The sequence below is a fragment of the Gobius niger genome, assembly GCF_951799975.1.
Source record: "Gobius niger genome assembly, chromosome: 6".
NCBI classification, from domain to species: Eukaryota; Metazoa; Chordata; class Actinopteri; order Gobiiformes; family Gobiidae; genus Gobius; species Gobius niger.
Window position 1 is genome coordinate 14,900,273 of NC_136857.1, and position 14,117 is coordinate 14,914,389.

The following is a 14,117-nucleotide window of genomic DNA, read 5'->3' on the forward strand; positions in this document are numbered from 1 at the left end:
TTGCAGGTTAGCAAAACCTGACAGAGGTAGGTAAAAACTGAGCAGTTGAAAGTCACTCAAAGAAAATTGTGGGTGTTAATCGGTTTATCAAAATGGTTTTGCCATTGTCAGTGACTAGTTTTATTCATGTCCTTCACGGGTAGAATAGTTGTGCGTCACCATTTTAAAAGTTGGAACTTGACTAAAACAGCATTTTGTGCAATAGCCAACTATTGAGGCCCATGACACCATCAAACGTTAATGGTTTAATTACCCATTTATATCTATGAAATTCTGTAAACACGGGTTGAAAGAACACAAACCAATGAATGATGCTTTGAAATATTTAATGCGTATCATGACATTTTGTTCAGAAAAAAGGTCTGTTACAGAAATGTTGGGTAACAATGTAAATGCCAGACACTGATTGACACACTGAAGTCAGCCCGCTAGCACTTCGAACATATGATTTGCTCAATGGCTGCATGGTCAGAAGTGTCCAGTCTGACATCATGGTGCTTGGCAAGGATCTTCACGATCGGGCATATCTTGTGCCACCACTGTGTCTTCGGGATGCGATGCCTACAGAACAGATTCAAAGTTAAAAACAGAAAAATATAAAAATAAATGCCACCAATTATCTCACTCAAAGTCTGTCTCATCTGCAAGTCCTGCCAGAGGATGAAAAGTCAGCTCCCTCTTTGTCATCCCAAGCATACAGGAAGTTTCAGGAGCGTTGGCGAAGAGGACTCCTACAAAAAAAAAATTAAAATGCATAGCAAGAGTTAAACAATGTGAGAGTTTTCAAAAATAAAGCTAGTAAGTTTACCCCCTTTGTAGCACTCTTTCAATTTTTCATTCAGCCACTGAACAGCCTTGGCTCCCATCTTTGTTGCAAAATTTCTGTCAAAGGGTGTAGGTGTACCGCCCTAACAGTGATAGAGGTTTGCAAACAAATTACTTAGGGTTTTGTTTTGACTTTATACATTTTAAAAAACAAACCTGCTGCATATGTCCCAGGACATTTTTACGGCAGTCGAAAGTGCCTTTGCCTTCTTCTGAATACAGGTTGAAAAGAAAGTCTGTACTGTAGTTGGAATTGCAGTTCTCATTTCTGTATTAAAAGTTTGTAAATTTTAAGTGCATTGCAACCTCATCTGTTAAACTGACATTTACAGCACAGAGATATCAAAGTTCTGCAGTTAAAATTTAAAAACACTTACCTTAAAATCAATCCTCTCTTGACATCAGTTTTCATCTTTTCAATAAGATGCACCACATTCATCTGTAAAGAACCTGAGATTAGCAAAGACAGCCTACGCATGTATATTTAAAAAAAAAAAAAAAAAATACTTCAACGTCTCTGATGGTGAATTTTTCCTCATATATGTAGGCATCATCAGCACCAGCTGCAAGACCAGCCATTGTGGCCAAGTATCCGCAGTAACCTCCCATAGTCTCCACAATAAACACCCGCCGTTTTGTCCCTGCTGCAGACTGCTTTATCCTGTCACAAGTCTGTACAGAAGCACGGATGGCTCAAGTTTACCATATATTTTGTGATTTTTGTTTGAGGGACTGATGACCTACTGCAGTGATGGTGTTTAGAGCAGTGTCTGCACCAATGCTGAAGTCCGAGCCTGGGATGTTGTTGGACACAGTGGCAGGAATCACCACTATGGGAATACACAGCTCACCGTGTCTCTCTCTGGCTTTGATCAATTGCAGGCTTCCAACATAAGCCTGGAGCAGGAAACAATCAGAACGTCAATGCCATTGAGATTCTACATTAGACCTTTAAGTATATAGTCTATTGCATTGGCAATTCTGCTTACAAGAAACACATTCAGTTATACAGTGTGTAGACCAATTTAGCCCCAATTCATCTTGCAATATTCTTATTGTTTTAGTGCTCAATATGCTCCTGAGAAACCCTAAACAGTCATACTTTAAAAGATGGTAAACATTCCAACAGGAGTCGAGGACAGCAGGGATTGTAAAAACACTGCTACTCTTAGATTAGTCAGCTTTGTACGTTAACACTGCTGTGTGCGCTGGAATCCTTTCAAACTGCACAGCAGCCTGGGGACCATGGCTGAAATTTTCGCATGGATTTGGGAACCAATCACAGAACGAGGAGGGACGGCAAGACGATGACGCACTATTCGATATGCGGAAGCTTGTAGTCAATTTACGGCTAAATGAAAAAGTTTACGGATCCAACATTACAGCAGCAGACGCAATGGCATTTTTCGATCAAGCTTTAGACAGTGTTCTAAATAGTTTAGCTCAAAGGTTTACAGCGGATAGTAGGCCTACGTCATACCGTATGGCTGTGGCCTCGTGCAGAAGCATTATAGACATTCGTAGCGCCCAATAAACTGCTCTGAACGATCGTAAACCACACCTCTCCTACGAGAAAATGAATTGGTGGTCCCCAGACTAAATATCACTTGTGATTTTAGTCTGGCGTTAGCCAGGCTACGTTAACACAGGAGTTAGAGCTTGTACTTCACAGCGAGAAGGTCCGGTCCCTTGTTTAGTCAGTCTACTCCAGGGCAGCTGTGGCTACAAAAGGTAGCTTACCACCAGCTTATGGAGTGACTGAATCGTCCTATGTAAAGCGCTTCTGTAGCAACTAGACCTCTAGTCTTTAAGCCTTACCTCAAATCCTCCAATGATCACAAGAGCCTGGATTTTGTTTTTTTTGAGGTTCGCAGCAATTTCTACAAGCCGTTTATCTGGAAGAGTTCTACAAATACAAGTTTTTAAAAATCATGTATAATTTTGCATCATCATAATCACTACCTTTTGGTTCCCAACATTGATCCTCCTTTTCCAGTCCAGCCAGACACTCCAGTCCAGCAAATGGGTTCAATCTGGAGAGGGGGAGAGGTGCAACAAATGTAGACTCAACATGTGATTCTTGAAGATAAATAAACCTACTTGGCCTTGAGCAAGTCCGTCAAAGCCGTCATGGACAGCAAACATGTGGTTTCCATGAATGATGCCCATCCTGACAGCAGCTCGCACTGCGGCGTTCATCCCGGCACAGGGAGCGCCAACATTCAAGACGGCCATGTTGAAAGTGTGTGCATCTTCCTTCCTTTCTGGAGGGTTGATGTGAGCCAGCTGCTTGTATAGGTTCCAGCAATTCACAAAACTCCTGTATAGTATTAAACATTCAGGAAAATTAAGTCAGCTTTATCCCTTTACATTAACTAAAAATAAAAGAAACTGAGCGTTTTTGTCGCAGTGGACCTGGACTTGTTTGGGAACCACTGCATTAGAGAATCAGAAAGGTAAATATTTGTAACAGATGCACTTACTTTCCTCTGAGCTTAATGGCATCATCAAATCTCCTCTCAGCCATTGCTGTGGTTACATCTTTGGTCTTGGAAAAAATTTTTTTGAAAGTGATTAATCAAATACACAAAATTAGAGGGTTCTAAGAAAAGTGAAGGGCGTACCATTTGCACACAGTCCATTAGTGGTAGCCTAATAGCCTGATTACCAGACAAACTGACCACAGAGGCCGGAATGTCAGGGATTGCCTCCAGCAGAGTCATCACTGCTTCGACACCCATCCTGCTGCCCTGAGGAGCACAAGTAAATGGTCAGCAATGATTACGACTGCAAGTGCAGATCAGTGATTTACTTACAAGAATCCTGTCAAATGCAGAGGGTGTGCCACCCCTCTGCACATGTCCCAGTACTGTGGTGCGAGTATCAAAGCCAAGTTTATCTGTCACCAGCTAAGACAGTTTATTTTTTATTATTAAAACTGAATAATTTGGTAATTTCTGAAATCTTGCAAACCGCACAGTTTTGATCTCCTCAGATGTGATTGGTTTACCCTCTCTGGTGATCGCGCCTTCAGCCACAATGATGACATTCAGACGACATCCTCTGCCTCTTTGCTAAAGACATTTTCAGAGTTAGATTTGAAGAAGCTAATGATTATTCGGCTTTGTGAACATACGTCTGACAATCTCCTGCAGAGGTGGGTTTGCCAGCCCTCTTCGGGAGGCATCTCAGGGATAAATACCCAGTCAGCTCCACATGCCAGAGCTGTCGCCATGGCCAAGTACCTGCAAACAAACTCAGAACTTTAAAGTCACAGCAAAAAAAATAAAATTAAATCTTATGTATAGAAGGAAAAGCATTTACCCACAATGTCTTCCCATCACTTCAAGGATGAATGTCCTCTGATGGCTGCGGAAAATAGACATTACAAGTCATGTTTGTGAAGGCTCTCATTCATCCAGGGAGTATCCATCATAGAAAAAGGTTCAATCATGAGTCCAGTTGATGACGCAACCAAGTCATGTAATAGGCTAATGAGAACAGATACAGCACATTACAGTGACTAACCTCTGTGCGGTCGTGGTAATGGCATCCACTACCTCGATAATGCGGTGCAGGGCGGAGTCAGTGCCGATCGTCATGTCCGTGCCACAGAAGTCATTATCAATAGAGCCCACCATTCCCACAATGTTCAAGTATTTTGACTGTTTGGCCTCTTCAGCTGTGATCTTGCCTGCACAAAATGGGCCAGTTTTACATTTCAGCCTTTTGAATTTGAGTGCGTTTCCTTACCGTCTTTGAGGAGGTCACTGAGCAGATCACACCACTCTGTTTTGAACATATTGGCCCCAGTCAGACTGCCATCTCCTCCAATCACACACAGGTTTGTGATGCCCAGCTTCACCAGATTTAAGGCCGCTTTCATGCGCCCCTCTCTCTCGCGAAAGTCTTTACAGCGGGCACTTCCAATCACTGTGCCACCCTGAAGGGAAATCACAACGCTAACACAGGACAAATGCACAAATCCAAGTACCTTGAATAAGTTGCAGTCACTTTCAAGTCATTTTGATCATGTTCTATGACGGACATCGCTATAAAAATGACCAAGTTTTACAGCAAGACAAAGCCAGTGTAATACATCTGATAATTTGCACTGAGAGAATAGCTGCATATCAGATTAAACAAATGTGCATCTTGAGCACAAGTCCAATCTTGCCATGGGCACCAAATTGGCTAGGGTCAGCCCAGAGGCTCTACAACTTTGCCCCAGAAAGACCGTTAAAGCAAGCATTAAACTATAGCTGCACTCACCAGCTGGATCATCATGGACACACCCGCCCATGTTGCTCGCTTGATATGGTCGCCACCGTCAACCAGGCCTTGGTAACCCTGCAAGGCACAGTAGTTTACATTACTGTACAAATAAATAAAAAAAATCTCATGAATGCATCATAGACCTCATACCTCATGCACCAAAAAGACTCTAGCGCCCGTGTGGATGCCCACTCTGACTATGGCTCTCACTGCAGCGTTCATACCTAAAAAAACACAAATGCACAACATAAATATACCATCAAATAAAAATAGACAAGAGCATGACGGCACCACGTCTTAATCCTTGAGCTCAGACACAGCAAAGGCTAGAGGTCGATATTGTGTTGGACAGGCTGGGCTCAGCTCTTGTTTCAGAACAGCAGCTGTAGGAAAGGGGCATTACCCTTGCCACCCATACCAGAAAAGTCAATGTCTCCAAAATTAGCCACAAAGGGTTACAAAGCGCTCAACAGATAACAGCAGGGTTACAAAAGACCCCTAACTTCAATGGACAGAAGCCACAACCTGGCAATACAGTAGCTACATCCAGTAATTGACTAAAGGCGTTCATGGACAAGATAGGCCAGCCCAAAAATCAAGTTATTTCTAAAGCACTTTACAACCAAAGTGATGTATATTAATATATTTTTTTTTAAGCATAGGCCTACATCAAGCACAATTAGGTCTTTACAAGGGCGACATCACTGTGCCAAAGGCCTTTCTAATTAGATAAAACGTTTGTAACAAAAGCAAGAAAGCAAACATAAGTAAATAAATGAATAATAAATAGAATTCTAAGTGATGCATATATCTTAGTACAACTATTGCAGAAAAAGCAATCTAGCCATTTTTAACCACTTTTGGCTTTGAACTCAATAAGTTTGATGCACTTGATGCCACGTGTCCCGGTTCTTCTTTGCATTATCGACACAGTGCAACACTGGCTGCGTGGTTGACAAATCAAAGTCGAAAGATGAACTCAAGCTCTTACCTTGTGCATCACCTCCTGAAGTTAACACAGCAATGGCGCGGCCCACACCCATTAGATCGGCCTCCATAGAGATCTTCTCAGGCTTTTTCATGGCCATTTTTGTGGAGGCAGGGGACAGGTTGAGGGGACAAGAAGAAACAAGTGCAGGACTGCTTCGTCCCTGTTTCTCAAGAGGGATGAGGAAAAGCGCAAGAGTTTATAAACCCCTCCAGGCCCCTCCCACAAACCATCCCCCTGGACCAGACCACACCGGGCTCCAATCACCTGCAATTAACCAATGGGATGAGGATTAAACTTAAAGCATTTAAAGAGCATATGACAGGTTTAAATGCTTTTGAAAACATTTCCCATTGACTGAACATGGTTGGCACGGCAACAGTTTAAAATTGTTTACCTTTTTCTATGTCACTTCCTGTTGGTGTCCAAAAAGGAAGTGAAGCTAAAAACATCACAAAAAGAAACTGGGTACACTCTTTAGCAAAAGCTTAAATATAATCGTGTTAACTGTTTTCGCAAAAATTGTATCTAGTGTTTCATATGCACTTTAAAGGCACTATCCCTGATTATTTCTCTAGTAATGCACCGAGATTTGTTTTGTCCTCATCGACATTTGTGGAAAAAACACTGCACATCCAATTATGAAGTATTTGTATCAATTTCATAAACGTGCTAGTTTTCTCACGTTTCTGTTAAACTGACCGTGAACAGCTGGCTTCCTCTTTCATCGTTTGTAATAACACAAAAATCAGGTATAAATCACCTTGTCTATTGTTTGCGCTTGATTCTTATCAAAGTGAAATAGGAGTGTTGTGATAATACAAACAAAATATACAGTTTCATATAAACATTTTATTATAAACATTATACGCAGTAACAATACTCATCTCACTTTATTTTATACATTTCAGCCTTAAAATTATAAAGGTAAGAAGACATTAGTCACTTTATACTGTAACACTGATCAAGTAGTGGCTCTTCAATGATGTCAATGATATTCAGTCATTGCAGTGGACTTGGATGAAAAATATGTGCACCCTGTTTGTTTTTTAATAAGGTAACTACATTGCAATTCAAAATCTTTGGATTAGCCCATGGGATCCAGTTTCATCAGATGGACAGTCGTGCATCAGTGTCTTAAAGCCATGCTTTGTGAGGAGAGTCAAGACACAGGCAACATGTCCGAGCTGATTGGCACAAATCTCTGAAAAACAGAAGCAAAAAGACATCAGCATAAGTCATAAATTATACAGTTCAAATAGATGAGCTTTGTGCACTGCAGCGAGGCACTGAACCAATAGCGACAAAACAAAATGTTGAAATGAAGTGCAACAGAGAAATGTGTCTGGAAAGTCTGGAAACTCCAAAGTCAATGTAGCAACGAAGCAAATACGTACAATTCATACATTTTACAGCTATTCTAATTGTGGCACGCAGAGAACAAAATAACCTGTTTATTAAAGTAGGGCTGCTCGATAATAAAAAAAAAAAATAGTATGCCTCGATTAAAGAGAGGTCTCTGTTTCACACCTGCCCCCTGCTGGCCAGCCCTCACACCTGCGCAAGTAAACTGAGCAGCGCGGCCTGATGACATCATCACACAGCGCTGTTTGTTTTTATGTCAGGCAACAGCATGAGCCATGGCACGTGAAATGCAAAGGGAAAATAATCCCAGCGGCATGAAGTAATGCAAGTCTGCTTTGCAAAACCAACTTCAACTTTTGAAAAATTGAAATACTTCTGAACAACTTCTGAAAAATTTAAATAATATATATAACAGTTTTTCCCCCTGTAGGAGCCTAAATTATGTTTTGTTCTGTAAATAGTTTCAATCAGTTTAAGACATAATTATTTTGTTTGGTAACTTTATGGTTATTTTGGTTTATTTACTTTTCTTCATTTTGGTATTTGGTAATTGATTTTTTGTCATATTTTGTTTGGTCAGGCTAGGTGTCGCTATATCATGACGCCGCACAGTGTCGCATTGGTGGGGATGGCACAGAATGGAGCCAAACAGTTTTTAGACCACTGCTACCCCTTTTTTGTAATCCCCTGTCAGTCTGTCATGTAATGTATGTTTTTTCTCACTAAAGAGTTTTTAACTGCACATCTTGACTCCATGGATTTTATTATTGACGGTGTTTGGATTACTTTACGACATGCTAAGGGCGCAGCGAGTCATGCTGGCTTCATATAATTTTAGAACCTACACCCCCGATTATGTTAATTTTGTAATCGTTTAGTGCAGTAATCAAAATTGTAATCGAATTCCGATTAATTTCACAGCCCTATGTTGCTATAGTGCTCATAGGTGAGGTTTGTGAATTACTTTTCCTGTACCCCTTGCCCTTAGCCCTATCCCTGGCTGCAAGCAGAAATGGGACACCCCTTCATCGATTGGGCCATCATGTTTCTAAATTAAGGGCTGACTGTTTCACAGTAAAATCCTGCACTGAATCATATTCATTTACATCAGACCTGTGACAGTGGTACTTACAGTGGACTCTTCAAAGTGCAGGACGGTGGCTACTGGGTTTCCACAACAGGGCCGGGGAGGGTGAAACCCTGAAAAAGGTGGGACAGGCACTGAGGTGTAGGTGGCCACCTCCTCATCCAACCTCAGCTCTTCCAAATGAAGAAGACGCTTTTGCAGCATGGCCACAGCTGGATTTACAACATTAGTCAAAAGATCTGGAACAACAAAAACATTACGATCAATAAAAATCATTATTAAGGATCAAATACTGAGGACATTTTAATTGTCACCTTTTGTTTCTGTCTTAACAGTAGCGCTGATCTGCAAGCTTTGTTGTAGCGTGTCCTCAGGATTGTGTTGTTCGTGGTCTGATGCCTCGGGTTTCGTAAAGGGAGGATCTCTGAACAGTTTTTTACCTGTTGAAAAGAAAATGACCGACTCCCTCTCTGGATTTTGAATGAACAGTCTCATAACCGGTTCCTTCTCCTTCAGCAAACCATCTTCTTCCTTCTCTTTTGCTTTGGGACTTTGCATTTCACCTTTACACTGGATGAAAAAAAAGTGTTGTTAAGAATGTACAAACAATAATTTTTCTTTTGATGTCAAGTTAAACCAAAATGTATTATATTGATTTTATATTACCATGGCAACCAAAGAAATATACAATTTCAAACATGAACTGTACAATTTCTAATTATTATGTATAATAATAATAATAATAATAATAATAATAATAATAATAATAATAGGAGCATGTTTTGCACTCAGCAAATGTAAAACACAAGCATTTTAAAGAAATAATAATCTATGCTACTTTAATAAATTAAATAATCAATGATTAACAAATAAAGCTATCAGTTACTTGAGAGGAAAAAAAAAAAAAGAGTGCTTCAACTCCTGAAATGAGTTACCCATAGATTCCCACCCTTAATATTGACATACAGTTGTCTGATCTGGAGGCAATTCCTTTTTGGGGATAGTGTTTTCTTCATCTTCTTCTTCAAATAATTTCTGAACAACCACCTGAAAAAAGACAAAAATGTAAACAAAACTAAACTTTCAACTATGTATGATTTTTTTTTTCCTATTAATGACAACTTTTTTCAGGACAGTATTTATCATTTGTTGTGCACCTCCTGTTTTGGGCAAAGGCTTGCCTTGCAGCTTCTGAATCCTGGAGTAATAGCATATGGTGATGGCTGTGATGTGTGCCATTTCTGTAATTTAAAAGGAAAACACTGATTGATAGAAGGGATAAACAAGGACAGGCTAATGTATGAAGAGACCACTCACCATCGTGGACATGGGCCTGGTCACTCTCTGTGGAGTCCATTTCTGCACAGGGGTCTGTTTGCGTGCTGCCACTAGGAGTAAAGCATGTTGTCAAAAGAAAAGTCTTAGAGCAATTAGATGAATAGCGAGTGTCATTGTACCCGCTCGTCCTGGGCTTAGTTCATCTGGATTTTTCTTCACAAGCACTCTCTGAGCCTAGAAAACACACAATTCAGTTTAGACACGTGCTAAACCAAAAAAAAAACATGTTGTAAGAGAACATACTGAGTATATAGAAGTGCTTCTGCCAGCTGGACACACAGAGTTTCTTGGAGTGGCACCAACAGGACCATCAGCCTTTACCCCTTCATTTTGGAGGACACTCTGAAGAGCTGCAGCATTTGGAGAAAACTGCACCTTTTTCACTGATGAACCTGAAAAGGAAAAAAAGAAAAAAAAGAAAAACTCAAACCAATATTGATAAGAAATTAAAGTAGTAAGAATGTAAGTTACATTACCTGCTAATTTGTTTCCCATTAGTCCTGTCCCTGCTTCTGCGACATTAATTTTAACAGGCACTCTCATGGGCTGCCAACACAAAAAGATATAATGGCATTGGGTTTCAAAAAAAGAATCTACACACCACTTAGTACATACTGTGTAGATGGAAGGGGCCCTAGCCTTCACTCCTTCATTCTTCAGGATGCTCTGCAGAGCCCCATGGTCTGGGGAAAATGCCACGGATTTAATGGATCCTGTGAATTACATCAATAACATAAGTATATACACAATATATATACACTTTGTTGTTTTGTTGGAAAGTAATTAAACTTTGTACAAATGTAAATACCTGCATTTAGTTCAGATTTGTGACGACTCTTCATTACAGATACTCGCTGAGGCTGCAAGCAACCAACAGAAGCAACAGTTAGAAAAAAAAAATCTTGTTTTGATAAAGGTTGAACAAGCTCAAATAAATGTTACCAAATAGTTTGATGGTTTGGACTGTGAGGTCACTGTGGAGGCCACGCCCTCGTTTCGGAGGATGCTAAGTAAAGCTGCATGATCCTGCTGGAAGTTGTCCACTAAAGGGTTTGCTTCACAAAAGAGATATTAAATTACAAATTAATGAAAGGTGGGCCATTTTGTACAATTTTCTGTACACTGATGAGGAAAGACGTAACAGTATGTGAACTTACTCTTTGTAATGCTGGATGTATCTTTCAGACTGAGCAAAGTCATGTTTTTTGAACAGATCTCTGAGGCAGAAAGTTTCTCAGTAGCAGCTGCACGTTTCTCTTGAGACTTTGGAGCACATGACACCGGTTTGGGCACAGTGACTGAAGTCTTGTGAGAGTGTCTTGAATGTCCCAGCGGCTGTGATGTATTTTCGGACGACTTGACGGACTTTCCATTTTCTTGTAAAGCTCTTGAAAATTTGGAATTTCTGTTTGTTGTTTTTATTTGAGAAGAAGAGACATTGTTGTTGAGCTTAGAAGTCCTTGTTGGATGAATTGCAGTAGAATACTGGTTTTCTGAAGCGACTCTGGTGGATTTCGGCTGAGAGAAGTTGAATGGTACAGGTCTAGTGCATGGCTTTTTAGTTCTTGCTTTCCCCTGCAACAAAAGACAAGCTGAAGTTGGCAAATACTTTTCCCCCCAATATTGAAATTGTGGAGAAGAGGCAGGAACAAGACTTACAGCAAGGGGTTTCTCTTCCCATCTACTGTGAGCTACATTGAACTCATTGGAATTCTGTAGATGAAGTGACTTTGCAAGCACGGGGAGTCTGCTCACACCTGGACGAACCTGCCCTAAGCTTCCTGGGTCCTGATTCTCCAGATTAAGCAGACATGGGTGTAGGGACAATGCTTTTAAGGATTTTGAGTCAACAGTCAATTTGTTTTGTTCACCCTTTGTTCTAGAAAAAAAAGTTCACAATTGCTTGTAATTACTATTTTAAATACAGACAAATAGTCTTAGCCTTTTCTGACAATAAATCATTAGTACTGGGGTAAATGTCTTACCTGCAGATTTCGGATCGAATTGTGTTCTGACTTTGTTGCCGAAGCACAGGTGAACCGTCCATATTTTGTTCAAGAAGACCACTGATATTGGTGTGAAGCTGTGAGGGGCAAATGGCAAACACACTCAAGATGCAATCGGCAAACAAGCAAGATCCATCTATATGCACAGCAAAGCACGACTATTCATTCATTTTTAAGGACACAGAATCCTGGTCCGTAGTATTAGCCATAACAACCCACATATATATAGCAACTGTGATCAAACAAAACATAAGTTAGTGTTCACTTAAACTTAAAGGGATAATACTATAGCTAATACTTCGGAAAGTTAGTTTGGTACAGCTACAAATATCGACAGCACAAAGAAAAGCAGCGCACACAAAACAAATGTAAAACGTTATGTTAGCTACCGCCACAACAAACAAACCCAATTAATGTAGCCACGCTTTGCGGTTCATGAGCCTCGGTTATGCTATTCAGAATCAATAGCAATAACAGTGTAAACTAATAACTCCCAAACCTTGTAAATCTGAGGTTTGTGTGGATTTAAAGCTCCCTGTTGTTGCTGATCGAAGCAGAGCACGGTCCTGTCAACTTCCTGGACTTGCACTAGTTTGTAAAAAGCGCGCTATGCCATTGGTCCAAAGAGACAGCCTGGATCCGCTTTCGGCCAATCAGCAGCCGAGTTGAGTAAACAGCTCTATGGCAACGACGCGAAAAGTAAAACCACGTGACTATGTGGCTTTGCCGCGAAAACAATAAGTATTTTTTCTCATGGCTGTAGATATTTTACATGAGAAGCAACGATTTAAATGTAGTGCAACATCAACTGTTAGGCTTTTAGGGGGTTTTGTAATGAAGGATTCAGATTCAGATTCAGTTTTATTGTTTGTCTCCCGATGGAGATGTGTGACAAAATTTACCCAACCACCGCACTATGCAGGATAAATACATAAGGTAATAAACCGATCAGATAGGTAAATAACAAAGCTTTGAGAATTGTAGAAAATTACTCGGAATGTTAATGTAATTGTTAGTTTAGCACTTTTAGCATATCCCAGTATGAAATAAAATATTGGTGTCATCTTTTTACACCATGAATCCGGACCAGAACGCGACAAGATGCACGTATAATATAATGGATCAATGGGATGCACAGGAGGATGGCCTGGAGATAATTTACATCGTTGGAGGAGAGGTAGGCTTACATTTGCCCAAATAAATGTAAATAAATGGATTGACCATTAATAACACAGCTGTTCCAACATTTCATTGATTTTATTATTTGATTAAATGAATAAGATAAAGATTAAATAAATCAATAAATACTATAAATAAAATAAAATAAATACAGTTTAAATGGCTTAAACGTAGTACAGATTTACTCACTGTGGAAAGCGTAACCAAATGTTTTACTGAAGTTGCCGAAAAGTATAATCAGTCATTTAAGTGGTTAATTCCATTCAGAAGTGCTTCAGTTTGATTCAGTTTGATAGTACAAGTACAAGTACTCACCTACTTTATCAGAGTATTTTTTCTGATGTAGATGTAAAAAGTACTCTGTGACAAATTCTTTTCTTCAAAAAGTACTCAAATACATGTACTTGAGTAAATGTAACAGAAGCAGGTAGTACTCAGTTACATTTACTCAAGAACAAGTACTCGAGTCATTTCTTTGGAATTTATAAAATACACGTTTGTTTATGTCATAATTTTTGTCACAACTGAAACATAAATCAGACTTTCACACTCAAACAGTTACTCAGTATTCACAGTACTCAAGTAACATTTTATCCAAATACCTTTTGGTATTTATCTGGCTCACTACTTTTTACTTCAGTAAAATTATTTCAAACATTACGTTAACGTTACTCTTACTTAAAGCCACCTCCTAAGATATGACTGTAAACTTTACTGGGAGTGGGGACGTCTCCAGCTCGTCTCTATGGAGATGTGACGAAAGGCAGAAGAATTTGAGATTTAAACAGGTTCATTTTTTCATCCAAATCCACTCTTTTATTACACACTGCAGTAATAACATTTTCTGTGTTGAGCTGGTCATTTGGAGCATGTTTTTGTTTTGCCGCATCAGTATAGTCCAAAATGTTACACAGTGTACCTTTATTATTTTGGCTACTCTACTCACCTCTGGGTAGACAAAGTATTAGGTGGGTAGAGTACAACCAGCCTTTGCTTTGAATAAAACGTTTACCTTATTCCTATTAGCAAATATATATAAAATAGATATACTATA

The 14,117-nt window shown here is 39.7% G+C and overlaps 2 protein-coding genes across 2 annotated transcripts; both read right to left on the minus strand.

Moving 5' to 3' along the window:
* Nucleotides 1–428: 428 nt before the first annotated feature.
* Nucleotides 429–6,163, minus strand: LOC306964937 (ATP-dependent 6-phosphofructokinase, muscle type-like; the record flags this gene model as incomplete). Its single annotated transcript, XM_079559114.1, has 21 exons — nt 6,092–6,163; nt 5,251–5,324; nt 5,098–5,175; nt 4,579–4,768; nt 4,354–4,519; nt 4,150–4,194; nt 3,962–4,070; nt 3,804–3,899; nt 3,642–3,734; nt 3,450–3,575; nt 3,309–3,373; nt 2,926–3,145; nt 2,788–2,858; nt 2,644–2,731; nt 1,570–1,722; nt 1,333–1,497; nt 1,203–1,264; nt 982–1,093; nt 809–908; nt 626–731; nt 429–561 (listed from the first exon to the last, which is right to left on the minus strand). The coding sequence occupies exons 1-21, from the start codon at nt 6,156–6,158 to the stop codon at nt 429–431; spliced, it is 2,319 nt and encodes a 772-aa protein (XP_079415240.1). The 5' UTR covers nt 6,159–6,163.
* A 2,607-nt stretch (nt 6,164–8,770) lies between these two features.
* troap (trophinin associated protein) lies at nt 8,771–11,993 on the minus strand (the record flags this gene model as incomplete). Its single annotated transcript, XM_079558391.1, has 14 exons — nt 11,864–11,993; nt 11,538–11,757; nt 11,036–11,453; nt 10,821–10,933; nt 10,687–10,738; nt 10,494–10,591; nt 10,355–10,424; nt 10,122–10,270; nt 9,998–10,052; nt 9,858–9,928; nt 9,698–9,781; nt 9,507–9,587; nt 8,874–9,110; nt 8,771–8,779 (listed from the first exon to the last, which is right to left on the minus strand). The coding sequence occupies exons 1-14, from the start codon at nt 11,923–11,925 to the stop codon at nt 8,771–8,773; spliced, it is 1,719 nt and encodes a 572-aa protein (XP_079414517.1). The 5' UTR covers nt 11,926–11,993.
* Between the last annotated feature and the right edge of the window lie 2,124 nt (nt 11,994–14,117).